General features: G+C 26.2%; 2 protein-coding genes across 6 annotated transcripts; one reads left to right on the plus strand and one right to left on the minus strand.

Annotated features, from left to right (window-relative positions):
• Positions 1-291: 291 nt before the first annotated feature.
• On the minus strand, positions 292-14,645 carry LOC100868346 (protein DOP1 homolog). 4 transcript variants are annotated; one of them, XM_086904982.1, is made up of 26 exons: positions 14,472-14,645; positions 13,633-13,873; positions 13,223-13,500; positions 12,956-13,121; positions 12,684-12,873; positions 12,436-12,611; positions 12,076-12,348; positions 10,428-11,976; positions 10,071-10,333; positions 8,857-9,994; positions 8,336-8,761; positions 7,951-8,261; positions 7,664-7,865; positions 7,110-7,511; positions 6,900-7,036; positions 6,644-6,800; positions 6,191-6,562; positions 5,999-6,113; positions 5,643-5,814; positions 5,358-5,569; positions 5,109-5,261; positions 4,739-4,934; positions 4,353-4,364; positions 3,887-4,054; positions 3,698-3,809; positions 292-1,681 (listed from the first exon to the last, which is right to left on the minus strand). In XM_086904982.1, exons 2-26 carry the CDS (start codon positions 13,686-13,688, stop codon positions 1,478-1,480), a joined length of 7,440 nt encoding a protein of 2,479 aa, XP_086761108.1. In that variant the 5' UTR covers positions 13,689-13,873; positions 14,472-14,645; the 3' UTR covers positions 292-1,477. The 4 variants fall into 4 exon arrangements, with proteins under 4 accessions (XP_086761108.1, XP_086761105.1, XP_086761106.1 ...); XM_086904979.1 differs by having other exon boundaries at positions 5,975-6,113; XM_086904980.1 differs by lacking the exon at positions 14,472-14,645 and adding an exon at positions 13,965-14,086 and having other exon boundaries at positions 5,975-6,113.
• Positions 1,509-3,665, plus strand: LOC105736330 (uncharacterized). Of its 2 annotated transcripts, none has more exons than XM_086904985.1 (2): positions 1,509-1,647; positions 3,019-3,665. In XM_086904985.1, the coding sequence occupies exon 2, from the start codon at positions 3,024-3,026 to the stop codon at positions 3,543-3,545; it is 522 nt and encodes a 173-aa protein (XP_086761111.1). In that variant the 5' UTR covers positions 1,509-1,647; positions 3,019-3,023; the 3' UTR covers positions 3,546-3,665. The 2 variants fall into 2 exon arrangements, with proteins under 2 accessions (XP_086761111.1, XP_012345871.1); XM_012490417.3 differs by lacking the exon at positions 1,509-1,647 and adding an exon at positions 2,077-2,496.
• Positions 14,646-14,902: the final 257 nt, after the last annotated feature.

Genomic DNA, 14,902 nt, shown 5'->3' on the forward strand with positions numbered 1-14,902 from the left:
TATGTGAATATTTTTGCTTGTAACTTAATTTTTTAATTTATAAATTAATTGATACTACAATATTTTATTTATTTTTTTCAATTAATTTGTTTTGTATCTAAAAATAGAAGTAAAGTGTAAGATGATATGATAATACAATAACAATTATATAGCAAATAAATGTATGTACACATAAATGTGCACATATATGTATATCTGTATATGTGTGTTATATATATATATATATATATATATATATATATAAATACACACATACATGGTAAAATCAAAGTAATAATTATAACAGAGAAATATTTCATAAATAAGTTATATATTTTATAAATTATATTAAGAACTTGCATATTTGAATTCACATATAGAAAAATAATTTTACAATAAATTCTTTTAATCATTTTCCTTCCAATTACATATGAATTAATGAATCACATGTGTGAAAATTATAATTAAAATTGTCAGTAATAAATTTTTAAATAAATTTAAAAATTTTTTCTAGATAACAAATTTTAATTTCTTCTTATAAATTTAAATAATATATTTAATGATTTTTTTTAATAATCAATATATATAAGTAATCTTAAAAAAGATATTATAATAATATTCACACATATGATGTAAACGCATCTGTTCCCATTTCTTCATGTACATTAAATTTCTTAATATAATAAATAACGTTTCAAATATAGTAGTTATTATTTTTCAATATTCGCACTTTAAAATTTACTATAATTTACAGATGTATATTTTTAATTTTTAAATTACAAAAGAAAAATAGAAGATTTATTAATATAGACATTTTAAAAATGCAATTATTTTAAATACATATTATGCAATCAACTGAAATTTTATTGATATTTTGTATTTTTGATATTTCGTATTTTTCATAAATTGATGTGAAAATTTAAAGAAAATAAAACACATAAATTTGTTTATTTATGTGAATATATATGTTATTATATTTATATTATCGCTGTATCGATAATTCTAAAATTTAATCTTAATCTTAATTCTAAAAAATTAATATCAGGATAGAGAGATATACATGATAAATAAAGAATAAACAACTTTTTTCGAAATAGTTGAAAAAATAACGTTTCAATAAAATGTTATGTTACACTGTACATATTTTCCTACATTAATATTTAGCTAGGCACCAGCCTGGCATGTAGTATCTTTTGATAACTATTCACAACCGAATGAGGAGACAAGTTAGAAGCTTAACTAATAAAAATCAAATATTCATCTGAATATTTCTATATAATACATATTCTATGTTATTTCATTTATGATATACAAGTGAATATAGTTGAATTTCTGGAAGTGGATCACTTCTTTTAATAGAATTATTTTATCAGTTTATCATATGTAGATTAATATTCACTAATGAATTAAAAAAATATCAAAGAATAAAGATGTTTAGATGCCTCTTTCATTCTTCTTTTTTAAAAAATCGTTCCATTATGTTGTTTATATATTCCTACTATCTTGCAGCTGGCATTTTTTCAAGAAAATCTTGTTCGATCACTGTTTCCACTTGTGTAATATTCAACGGTGTTTGTGTATCGTTCGATCTGCGGCTTAGTGTCGTAAAAAAATAATGCAGATCTTGCAATGAACGAATATTATTTGACGTTAAAAGAAGTTCACCAGGTATAGTCTTTTTAGAGCTTGTTTCTTGTTTGTACTGAAACAAAAAATATTATACAAAATATAACTTTATTTTATGATTTTCAAAGAATGAAGAATATTTTAATTAATATTCAATATTTTGTATTATTTATAAAATAAATAACAAAATATTAATAAATTAATAAAATAATTATAAAGTACATATATTTATTTTTTTAATTTTTTATAAAAATCTTTAAATTAAAATTAAATTAAAAATTTATTAGATAACAAATTATTTTAAAATTTTTATAAAATAACACAAAAGGAAGATGTAATTTATAAATTTATTATAATTATCATTTTATAAATTGATATTATAAAATTTATTATAATATCAAATAATTTAGATATTAAATTAGAGAAATGAAAAATGATTGGCTTACAAAAATAAAATGTGTACATATATATATGTACATATATATAATTTGTACTAAAATAAGTATTTCATCAGAACTAATGAAAACAATTGAAAATAAGTGTAAAATAAGTATTCTATCTAAAATCATATGTTATTAACATATTAAGATTAAAAAATATATAAAAAACGAATAATATTATTATCAATAAAAAAAAATAAATAAATGTATAAAGCAATTTATTTTTTAATATAAATAATATTAAAAAAGATTTTTAATTAGAAAAAATATATGAGTGTATGAAGTTCATTAAGTTACTGTTAATTAAGTACATTTGTAGTAAAAGACTGCTGCACTTTACTGTTAGTCAGTTTAAAAGTGGCCATGGCAGTGACTAGATTAAGAACACTTGCTTGTTTCATTTTTTATATTATAATAATGATAAATGCTAATAAGTGTTATACACAATCGCGTAAGTATTTTTTAAATATTTAAAATAAATAATTATTCTCTACAATAATAAAAAATAAAATAAAAATGTTTATTTAATTATAGATAATAAATATGTTAATTATATTTATATTATAATAGTATATTAAATATTTAAAAAAGTTTTATTTAAACTTTTTCTTTTTTACTATTAATTTTTTAATTTAATAAAAATAATTATTTGATTTCTTCTCTTATATATATATATATATAAATGTCATGAAAAACCAATTTTTAAATAAAAATTAAATATTTTTTAATTTATTATTTATTTTAAATCATATAATTAAATGGAAAATAAAAATACAATTGGCGATTCATTGTAACTTCTCCACTTTTAATAGACTTCATTTAAGTTAATTGGCTGTAATTAATAGAAATTAAATGATATAAATTATACAATAAACTCACTTACATAATATTTTATTCTAAAAAATTAATTGAACTTTTTATAATATTTACCTATATTTATGCATTATTATAATGCATTATAATTATATTTTAGAATATATGGATGATTCTGATTATAAAGATTTAAAATTTTATGAAGATATGCCAGTTAATTATATTGAAAACTTTGATAAAGATCATATGGATATGATTCAAGACGATTTTTATATTTTGAGCAATTTTGAAGATGCAAACATACAAAACAATCTTTACTTTCATAAAAATAATCTTCAAATACCGTTTGAAGCTAATGATGATTCGTTCAAAAAAAAATCAGTTGAACACTTAGAATGGTATAAACCTGAAAAAATGTATCGATATACGAAACATCGAATTCCTGGATATGATTATGAAGAACTTGATTATATGATTACAAAAAATTTTCACCAATGTGATGAAAGATCCATTTGGACCCATTGTCTTTGTCAATTCACTTGTTCTGAACCAGATATGGTAGATTGTTATACACCATGTAAAAGTGGATGCGAATGCAAAGAAGAATATGTTTTTGATGAAAAAACACAACAATGTTTGTTACCAGAACAGTGTTTTCCAAAACAAGATAATTTTTATATCACATAATTTATGCAACTTAATATATAAAAAATGCAATGCTTTCATTTTATTTTGAATACTAATGTTGTTTTGTGTAATATAAAATGCTGAATTTATATTAATTTGAATAAAGATAATGATATAAAAGTTTGTAAAATCAAATTAATTCTTAAGTTTACCTTGCTATCCATCAATTTTGCTATTCTCGTAATATGTGGTACAAAATCAGAAGATAGATTATTGTTTTCTACAGATCCTGCCGCTGAATCGCCTACAAATGCCCACCGATACCTATAAAAAAAATCTCAATTTTATGTAATTTTTTAAAGAATTATTCATTATAAAAATTATTTGAATTTTTAACTTACATTTGAAATTGAGGAAGTCTATGTGCAGGCAAAAGCAATGCTAGATCTAATAATTTAGCAGCTGCAAGTTGTAATTGCAACCAGTGAGGATGACCATGTGCTTGAAGTCCATTGCTAGCATTTACTGCCCAAGATGAATCCAAAGCTGAGAGTAGTTTTATATGCGAACTGCACAAAAATAAAATATCTTAGAATTTCATTAACAAAATTCATGATAAATTTTTTTAATTGTTTTAATAAATTGCAATAAAAGCAAAAAAACAAAACAGACACAAATCCCATGAATTATGCATGTTGTAACTACTATTTCCCAATATTGCAAAATTAGATAAAATGTATTATCTTTCGATGATATCAAAAAATAATAATATTACATTTTTTTAAAGAAATATCTAACAATTAAATACGTTCAGAAATTTACATTTTGTTTTATGTACGTTAATATGCAAGAAGCATTCAAAATTACCTGCTATGACGACTGATGTCCCAACACCAATCAATTTATGGAGGCATCATAAATTCCACCAAATCACGGATACCGAAACAAAGTCAAAAACAATATGACATTAGAGGTATCATTAATGTTAGTAAGGAGGAAAAACAAACAATTTAATTAGAACACAATGCTAAATGTTTAATGAGATGTTTTATCAAACTACGCAAAGACTAGAAAAAACTAAACTCAGAATAAAAAATAATTTAATATAAAAAAAAAATATTCCCAAAAAAATTATTTTAGATTTTTGTTCTTGATAATTTTTAAATAATCCATTGAAATATCATGCATTAAAAGCACCAAAATCCCGAAAGCAGAATAATCCAATAATTAAAAATATGAAGTATTTACTCTACCTAAATTCTTCACTATCTGCATTCAATTCTTGTTCGATGTATAAGAAGACTTGAACAAGTTCGCTAACTATTACTGGCCATAAGGAAGTTGCGTGCTGTGGAGACATTCTAAGGAGTAACACCCGAAAACAAAGAAAGACTTGTGCTTGAATAGATGGAATCACTTGTGGTAGTCGTAAACTGTCCGCTAATCGTTCTAATAATAGACAATAATAATAATAATAATAATAATAATGATAATAATAATAATAATAATAATAATAATAATAATAATAATGATAATGATAGCAATAACAATAATATAATAATAATAAATTCAATATTATATAAAAATTCAATAATATTTATTAATGTTTTAGAAATAACTGACCTTGAATTTCAGGCATATATTTATGATATTGATCCATTTCACTGCAAAGTATCACATATGCTAATCTTTTTAATAGTTGTGCTTTTTGCTCATACTCTTGTTCTTTTGAAGAGAATATACTGATACTACTACTTTGAGCCATAGAAACGCGATCTGTAATAAAATAAATTCATAAAATATAAATTTACTTATAACAATTTATTTATTTATAATTTATTTTTTGGCATTTTTTCTAAAAAAGATAACTACTCATTAAATCTCGAAACGTTGTATTGTCATGTGTCATTAAATTATCTATAATAGTCCTCCAGTATGGCAAACATGCTGGTGTCATTTGGAAAAAGGCAGAATCTAACAAAAGATCCAGCACATCTTTGCGCCATGCTTTTCTTGTATATTGATAACCTGATAAGGAACTCAGTAATTGTGAACAAGCCGTGAACGAGGCAATATTCTTTGTCCTAGAAGTTTAGTTATTAGTAGAACACAAAAACTGCTAAAACAAAATTGATTAAAAGTTAGATAAAATCTTACGAATGATTCTTGAGATATGGTGTAACATTATACATGAGATTGGTTAACAAGGTCACTACACGTTCTTTTTCTTGGGAACCATAACTAACATCGAATAAAGGTGCTACTATCTCTGCTAATACTGCTTGAGCTTGGATACTATACGCTGCATTAGGCGGTGTACCGGGTGTTACTGTAAAAGATGTATTTGTTAGTTTTTTTGTCAAGTGAGGATTAGAATGCTAAAGCATATTGCTCTAACAAGAAAAAAGGGAAAAATAAATAACAAAAGTTACAATTTCTAATAGAATAGAAAATAAATTTTTTCTAAAAAAAAAAAGCACATTACGCACCAGCACCACTTTTGCCTTCTTTACCTTCCGAGGATCCTTCAGCAACTTCAAATGCATCTTCTCTTACCGCTAAGTTTCTTCTTAACCAAGTTGTTTGTTCTAAACATGCTCCAGCTATTTGTGAACATGATTCAACCAACTAAAAAATTTTAAAATTAATTTTATGATTATATGAAGTAAAAATTTGTTAATTTAAAAAAAAGATAAAAACAATACTTTTGCTGAAACATCTTGTAGATCTCTAATATCCTTTTTTTCTTGCATAGGTGGACATTTCTGTACATATTCGTTTAAGATAGCTAATAAAAGAAATTGAGCAGGTGCGGTCAAAGATAGACCATCTTTAAGTAAACCAAGTAAAGATGCCCATGATTCAATAAGAGACTGAGATGTATTACTTTGCATATAAATGTAAAGTAATTCCAATACAGAAACTTCTAATGAAAAATCTTGTTTTACACCGTGAATCGGTGGTGGATTTCTTACGACTTGATGAACAGTTTGAACTAAAGTATCGATAGGCATTACACGAATCGCGCTTACTAAATGAACCATGACTTGTTGATTTGGACAAGCTTCTGGAAGCACCTAATTATAAACAAATAAAATAAAAATGTATGATTATTTAAATATATATACGACATATTATTAACCCGCTGATATATTCACCTTTTTCGAATTAGCAGAATGTTGTCGTCTTTCATGCCAAGCGACAGCAATGGCGGCCAAAAAGTTTACACCATGATGAAAAGATATAGGAGACAAAAGTTCTAGAAGTTGATGCTTGACTATTCGTGGACTACCTACTACACAGCTAGCTTGATCACTAAAAAATTAATTTAAAAAATTTATTAATATAAACCTATTTTTATAACTTATTAATTATAAAAAAAAATGAAAAAAAAAAATGAAAAATAAAACAAACTTGTCCTTCGTTGCTAACACTGCTTGCCAAAGAGTGGAAAGAGATGCAATTATTCTTGGTAAATGACTTAAAGCAGTTCTTCGAGCATATTGTTGTAATTCACTGATCCCATTTTTATCCTTCGTTGTAGTAAGATCCTACAAAATTAAAATAAATGAATATTTTTCGTTAAAAATATATTTTTAAAAACATATATCTATAAGTTCTTACTGGAGAAAGAGGACTCGGCATAAATACGTGAATAAGATTATTGAATATTTGACCAGGATTTGCACCAGGAATTCCAGTCTGAATCGTACCACTTAGAGGTTGATTAAATGAAAAGCCGATTTGTTGTGATGTATCCAATAGACAATAGTGAAGTAAGAATGTTAAAGCTTCTAGGTGCGTAACTGTATAATCTGCAGGAAGACAACATTCAACATTACTTATATCTTGTAACTTTATCGCTGTTGTTGTTTCTTCGTTGATATAATACGATGCTAAATGTTCGATGTTGCAACACAATTGATGAATGACTGATGTAACTATAGATGTTAACGAAGATCCCATAAACGGAAGACTCGATGTAACGAGAGTTGTCCAATGTTGGTGTAAATGTCTCATGTGATCCTTTAAAAAAAATTTAATTTTTTGTAAAAAAAAAAAAATAATAATAATAATAAAAATAAAAATAAATAAAAAAAATCAATGAAATAATAGATTTTGTTTTAAATCATATAATGTTGAAAATTAAAAGAATGGAATTTAAAATTTATATTTACCAATTGTAAAGCGCTTAATATGCTAGCAAGAAACATTGGTTGTTGTGGAATTGATGCACCAGGTATATATTTTAAGCTATTTCCCATAATATTAGGAATATTTTCAGTTGGAGTATTTGGTATTGTTGTATTTGAAGGACATATTTCTTCACCTTTTTGATTACCACATTGATGTTCTAACATGATTAAAGCTAATAGTAATCTTAAATAACAAAAAAGTTTATTATAATGAACTAATAATTAGTAATATAAAATTTATAAATATATTTTTTTTCTCAAGTATTCACCTTAATAGTTGAATTTGAAAAGCTTCTGTATGATCGCTCGCTCTGTATTTGCATTTATTTACATCATTATCTGTAATTGGATCATTAAACAAAATAATTTCTTCGGTAAATGTAAATACTTCTTCATTTTCCTTATGAGCGTTTTTCATATTCATTACACTAGATACAAGACAATGTAATGCAACTTTTTGTACTTTACATTTAGTAAGTAGATCGATTATATAACAACTGAAACCTTTTCCTGAATCACGAACGATTGGAATTAATTCAGAAAATATAAGTGTTAACAATTCTGCGCTTGCAAGTTGTACCTAATTAGAAATAAATTTTAATTAATAAATATTCACAAAATATAAAAATATTATGATATTATGAATATAATTACCTGTCGATTTCCTGAAATTTCTTCGTGCGTAAGTCTCATTTGTCCTAAATTAGGATAGTAACTCCTAGCAAAATAAAGGCACACACTAATTAAAACTTCTAAATACATGCTACTTCTATAAGCCGCTATAAATTCTGTATTTGCTATCTCTCCATGAAAGTTTCTTCCAAATACACTTTTTCGGTGTCTTGCTAATAAATTTAATAATGTTGTATTTTTTGTAGTATTAGTTACACTAGTTGTTGCAGCACAACAAAGAAACATTCTTGTGTTAGTTAATAATTCGTTGCGAAGTGTACGCAATGCATAAAGTGTTTTAGTTGAATCATAAACCCCACAATAAAGCAGCATATGCGAATGGAGATTGTGTACACCGATTCCGAAATTACGACCCGTTTTTGAATTTTGATATATAGCTTCATCAATCTGTAAATATAATATTGAATCAATATGACATTAATATATTGATATTATATTTAATTATATAAACACATACAAAGTAAAAATAAATTACTACTTACAATTTTAGGTGATTCTACTGCATCACATATTTGCATTACTTTATCAAGTACTTCATTTAAGATTTCTTCGACTATGCTATTCCCACTAGAGTTACTGAAATATTCTTCTGCAGTTGTACTAACATCAAGGTCTGCTTCTTCATCATCCATTGTCCAGCTAGGTACTTCAACGCTCGCTTCGAAACTTCCAACATCATGAACATCATAATTCGTTGCAAATTCGTTTGTGCTATGATATTTACCCTTAATGATAGTTCCTGCTACTTCTCTAGAGCTACCTGGCATTATAATGGATTCTTTTTTCTGTTTTCCTTGTTTATTGGTAATTTCAGGACTGCTGGAGTCAAAACTATTAGTAATAGAATCCAAAGATGAGCCAACTTCTCCATTTAATTTTTTAAATCCATTTTTTTCTTTTGTTTTTAAGCTGGAATTCGCTGATTCATAAAGACTTTCATCCAGACTAGCAGTCGAACCTTTGTCAAAATCCATTTTCTTAAATCTTGTTGCATTTTTTAATAATTCTGTTGTTAAGTTTATTTTCTTTACAGTAGGCAACAAATCATCTTCCATTAAAGAATCATTAGAATTTTCGTTGCAATTAAGTGATAAAGGATTCACAAAAACAGAAATTTTTCTATTGCCAGATATACTAGGAGGTACTTCTAATTCTTTCATAAATTGATTCTTTTCAGTTACATATTGATTACAATTATCACCGGCAGCTAATGTCGTCACAGCGAATATTCTTTTTACTTTCACAGGATTTATGGCTTTTTTCTTTTTTTTACCCTTTCGCCATTTTTTATCTTCATCCACATTATCGCTAACGTGATATATTACATTCCCATCTACAGAACTAATTGCATAAATTTTTGCTGCACCTTCTGTATCATCTTGTATCTCAGACTTTTCTTCTATTGGATCATTTTTTGTGAGAACAGTATTGCTATGTTGTATACTGACATGGAGTACACTCATACGACAAGTGGATGGATCCAAGAGCATGATCAATAAAGGGTCTACTATACGTGAAATATCACCTCGCATTAGAGAGTGCAGAAGCCATGATTGAGCATGAAGTTTTAAAGAAGAGTTATCTGCAAGTTGTAGATTATCCAGTATTTTTAACAATGACCTGTTAAATAATTTAAATTAATAATAAACGAAATAATAAATTATTAAAAAATGCATAAAAAAATTATATGACATACTGATCAAAAGATTTCATACAGCCTCGTAATCTAGGATTCGTTTCAATTTCTCGCCCGAGATGCCATAATGTAGCGAATCTATTAAATGCTTCTATTCTTTTTTCTATATTTTCTGATGTAAGCGCCACTCCTATTACATCTTCTACAGCATCACAGGAATTATGTAAAGCATGGTGCAATTCGTGCAATAATTCAACACATTTCATTCTATATTTATGAGCAGGTAATTCACCAAGATGATGCCATAGAGAATGCGCTAATACCTTCAAAATAAAATATTTATAAATATTATTCTAAGTTTTAAATTCTTAGTTTAAATTTAATTTTTTTTTAAATATATGAATATATTTGAAATACCTGAAAAACATTAGTATATTGCATCAAATAAGTTATGTGCCATTGTTTCAACAATGGTACCATAATTACAGCTGTGACTCCTTCTCCACTTTTTGGATGTGTCTCAATATCATTATGAGCTTTTAACAAAGCTACTAAATCCAACAATGTAGCAATAGTTGTTAATTGGAGAGCAGGCTGTTTTCCCAACCAACAAGTACAAACTACTAAAACTTTTAACCAATCTGGAAGAATAATATTTCCTTTTGGTTCTTCTTCTATAAGTAATCCATCACCAGGAAGAAAATATTTAGGAAATGTAGATAATTCAACAAATAAGCTAGAAGCAATTTTCATAGTTTCATCCCATTCTGATTGGGAAACTGAATCAATGTTCAAATGAAGAATGTCCAATTGTTTAGTATCTTCAATCACAGAAAGATCTTGGCTGAAGAAACCAGAATCTTCCATGTTTAATCTAGAGTTTAATAAAAGTTCTAAATATCGCATTCTTTCATCGAAACTCTCTCTTGGACATGATATCATTAAGTTATCGAACATATTCTGAACTGTTCTTTCTTTAGTTAATACTCTATCACTAACAAATTTAACATAAAAAATTTCATACTGTCTTAAACATTTTTCCAACATTGAATGTTGTGCTTGAAATGCAGGAGATGGTCCTCTACCTAAGGATCCTGTGGAGCCCATAATGCTATTTTTACTAGATTGTTTTAATGTACTCAATTGATCTTTAGTCGGAGAATTAATAGTATTTGTTTCTATATATCCAGTCTTTATATCATCCATACTTTTATTTCTTGGCAAACCCTTGGATTCTTGATTTACTTCTATTGAAATACTTGTACTTGGTTCTGGTAGAGATTCACTTAATTTTGATGTACTTTTACTAGATTTCTTTTTTGACTTTTTATCAGATCGTTTAGTGGCACCCCCAGAATTTGCTCTTCTCCTAGGACTGGGACTTTTCTCAGAAAACGAACTAGTAGTTATATCCGGTTTATTTAATTTACTATCGGATTGACTTTTTTCCAAAGGAATTGCAGTTAAGGAATTATCGTTGATTGTGGTAGTATTTGTAATTGTATCCAATTTCGCTTCTAATTCGTTTTTCTCTGTGTGATTCGAAACTATTGTTGGTTGAACCTTCGTTAGAATTTTTGCGCATAATCGGAGACTTCGTGAAATCTCCATAGGAGTCAAAAGATCAATATGATACAAAAGTTTACTAATGATCTCATAGAACAAACCCGGTAGGTGCTCGGAAGGAGTGTCTATAAATGCATCCAATGACACGGTTTCAAGTAGGAATTCAGTCAATATACATATTTCTATGAAATTCGGCATCCCACTGCCAACAGGCCTCACAATAATATCTTCCGTTTCTCGTTTACTTTTTGCTCTAGCTTGACAAGCATTTTCAAATAAATGACCACAATGTATCCAAACATAAGATGGTTCTAAAGTTGAAAACAATAAATTTGCTGATTTTACTACTTCATTTGTTTTTGGTACTCTATTTGATTGTCCACAAGCATTATAAAAAGTTCTATAATTAAAAAAATTATCATAAGTTATTATAATTATAATTTTTATATTATTAAAGATTATTTTATTATGATAATTTTAAATATATTTTTTTTTATACCTAAAAACTTCAAATAAAATATCATCCAAAATTACTGGACCAATATCTGCTTTTTCTAACAAAGAAACTAATATTCTATATGGTTTTAAATCTTGTGGACTTTCTTCACAAATAGTTTTCAATAATGACTTTATTGCTTCAATTAACATTTCTTTTGAATACATATCAAAATAAGTAGGTGTATTTTCCATATTTCCTGATACTTTAGTATCTACTTTCCTCTTTAAAATAGATGTACTGACTTCAGTACCCAAAAGCCAAGCAAATAATCGTCTATGATATATATGTATATAAATTAATTTTATAAAATATTTAATTTGATATTTTTAATATTTTATTTTTCATTTTTTTTTACTTTACCTATTTAAACTCATATCTCTTCTTAGTATAGTCACAAGAGCAGCTGTGACTAGTGATACCATGTGCTCATGTGTTAATTGACTATTATGTACAGGAAAACCAACTAACAGCAAATCTAAAGCACTTCTTTGTACTAACACAGAATTGTCTTGTACTCCAGCACAAAGAGCAGTAACCTGATTAAGATTTTAATAATTAAAAAATAAAATAAGAATAATATTTGATTTTTTAATACTTTTCATATATACCATAATATTAGTATCTGTGCCCATGATATAATTCTGTTCTTCCATTGGCAGTTTTTTGTTAAAATGTGCTAATACAAAAGATATAGCAGGTAATCGAATTCCAGAATTTGAGGCTAAACAATCCCACAAGCATGCATAGAAATGTTCTGGACCTACTCCCTCACACACTTTTTCAAGTAAAGAATTTGTTCTAAAAACAATTTTTTAAAAATATTTATAATTTGTATATTTGTTTTATAATTTGTATTTAAAATCTATTTTATTAATAATACCTATCAAAATGATCAGAGCCATCTTCTAAACCAAGTAAAACACCACTTAAAAATCCACTCAAACCAGGCCTTAATCTTTCTCCAAGAGGTACAAAATGTGTTTCATATACTGTCAATAAAGATGGTCTTACATTCATAGCAGCATGACCCAACAATGGAAATAGACCTATAAAAATGTTTATATTAATAAATACAAATTAATAAATATATTTAAATTATATAACTATATGATTTTTATAAAAAATTTATTTTATTTTTTAATCTTACCAGCACTATATATAAACAACTCATGACTCAGTCTATTAGTGCCCATACATTTGAAAATAATGTCATAAGTTTCAAGAGCTTTTAAATGAACACCGGATGGCAAAGCAGGATGCATACATTGTGCTAATCTTTTAGATATCTTAATTCTTCTAGGAATAACTGGAAACTTCATATGACTTAACAATACTTTGTTTAATTTTCCAAGTGCAGATATTAAGTCTGCCCATTCGCTGGTATATTCAAAACTTTTTAACGCTTTGTCAACAGCAGATACATAACTGTATAAAATATATTCTTCCATTTATAAAAAATTAAAATACAATTTTACAATTTTTTATAAAAATTTAAAAATTTAAATATATAGTTTAATTTAATAAAATAGAATGTAAGTCAATAATTATATTACTTACACTCTATATTTAGAGTCTTTCATAAGTTCAAACTCTTCCAATGCTATAGAACCCATTGTTATGATGTTCTATTGTAATTTATAATAAAAATATATAACTATATATCACATATGCTTGATTTTTCTTACATTATTCCAATATTACTGATTGGTATCACAAGTGATTCATAAGAAACAATTATCATTAAAAAACGCTCTTATCACATAGCACATTGTGTTTAGATAAGAGCGTATTCTTTTGCCTAAAAAAGAAATTGAATAACCTCTTACAAATATGTTGATCTTAATCAATTAGCATTTTAGAAATTTGCAATAAAAATTTTTCACAATTACATTTTCGTTTATGGATAAAAATAAATTATCACGAATATCGTCTGATTCGATGATTTCGTAGTATTAAAAATAGATCGTTTTATCTGTAGTCTACAATAGAGAGTAACTATATAACTTATTAATTATATTCTACCATATGATTGACAAGTGATGTATGATCAAGAACATGTATTTTTTCGGATGAAATATAAAACAATATATCCCTTTTATAGCTTCGTGAAAAATATTTTTAAAATATAACCATATATGCTTAAAAAAATTATAAAAAAAAATTTAAACATGATGAAATATTAAACGTTGTCTCTTTTTGTACATTTATAATGATTTGTCCGTATTAATAATTTAATCTGTCCTATATGAAAATCATTTGAAAATATTTTAGGAAAACGTCTCATAAATGTTTCATAAATGAGGTTAATAGACATTATTCAACATATAAATCTATAAAACAAATTTTAAAAATCGGTTATGTTCATTCTTGCACATAAGGTCCGATGGATAGCTCACCTTTTGATGTTGACATTTCGAATTTGCATATGTCGTTAGGGATGAAGATAGAAAGCATCGAGTAATCGCGTGCGTTTTTCGATCACGAATGCGATCATTGAAAAATGATATTGAAAAAAAACAAAGGAAATCGCAGAATCGCTCGATAATCCTAAAAATGGATCACCATAATTCTCTTAAAATGCCCTATCAAATGAATTTTTGCATTATTTCATACACGTATGACATGGATGATCTGAAGTTGGTGGCACTGGATGAAACAGATTTTACGCGCACGTCAACGTAGATGCAATTCGTTGTTTGCTTTGTTCATGTACACAGCCACGTACATAATCAAAATTTTAATGCGCATGACGTAATTTAAAAAGGGGAAGTTTACATTCATTAGTTTTTGATCGATGCTATAGTAAATATAATTCTAATTTCATGTA

Source organism: Apis florea, unplaced genomic scaffold, assembly GCF_048593485.1.
Source record: "Apis florea isolate Af1SG1 unplaced genomic scaffold, ASM4859348v1 contig_2350_pilon, whole genome shotgun sequence".
In the NCBI taxonomy this organism is placed as follows: Eukaryota; Metazoa; Arthropoda; class Insecta; order Hymenoptera; family Apidae; genus Apis; species Apis florea.

Coding starts and splice junctions, on each gene's coding strand:
- LOC105736330 (XM_012490417.3), top strand. CDS start 2,409: ATGGCAGTGACTAGATTAAGAACACTTGCTTGTTTCATTTTTTATATT. Junction 2,497..3,018: donor TAAGTGTTATACACAATCGC/GTAAGTATTTTT, acceptor ATTATATTTTAG/AATATATGGATGATTCTGAT.
- LOC100868346 (XM_086904979.1), bottom strand. CDS start 13,688: ATGGGTTCTATAGCATTGGAAGAGTTTGAACTTATGAAAGACTCTAAA. Junction 13,501..13,632: donor AAAGACTCTAAATATAGAGT/GTAAGTAATATA, acceptor TATTTTATACAG/TTATGTATCTGCTGTTGACA. Junction 5,262..5,357: donor AACGTTTCGAGATTTAATGA/GTAGTTATCTTT, acceptor ATTTTATTACAG/ATCGCGTTTCTATGGCTCAA.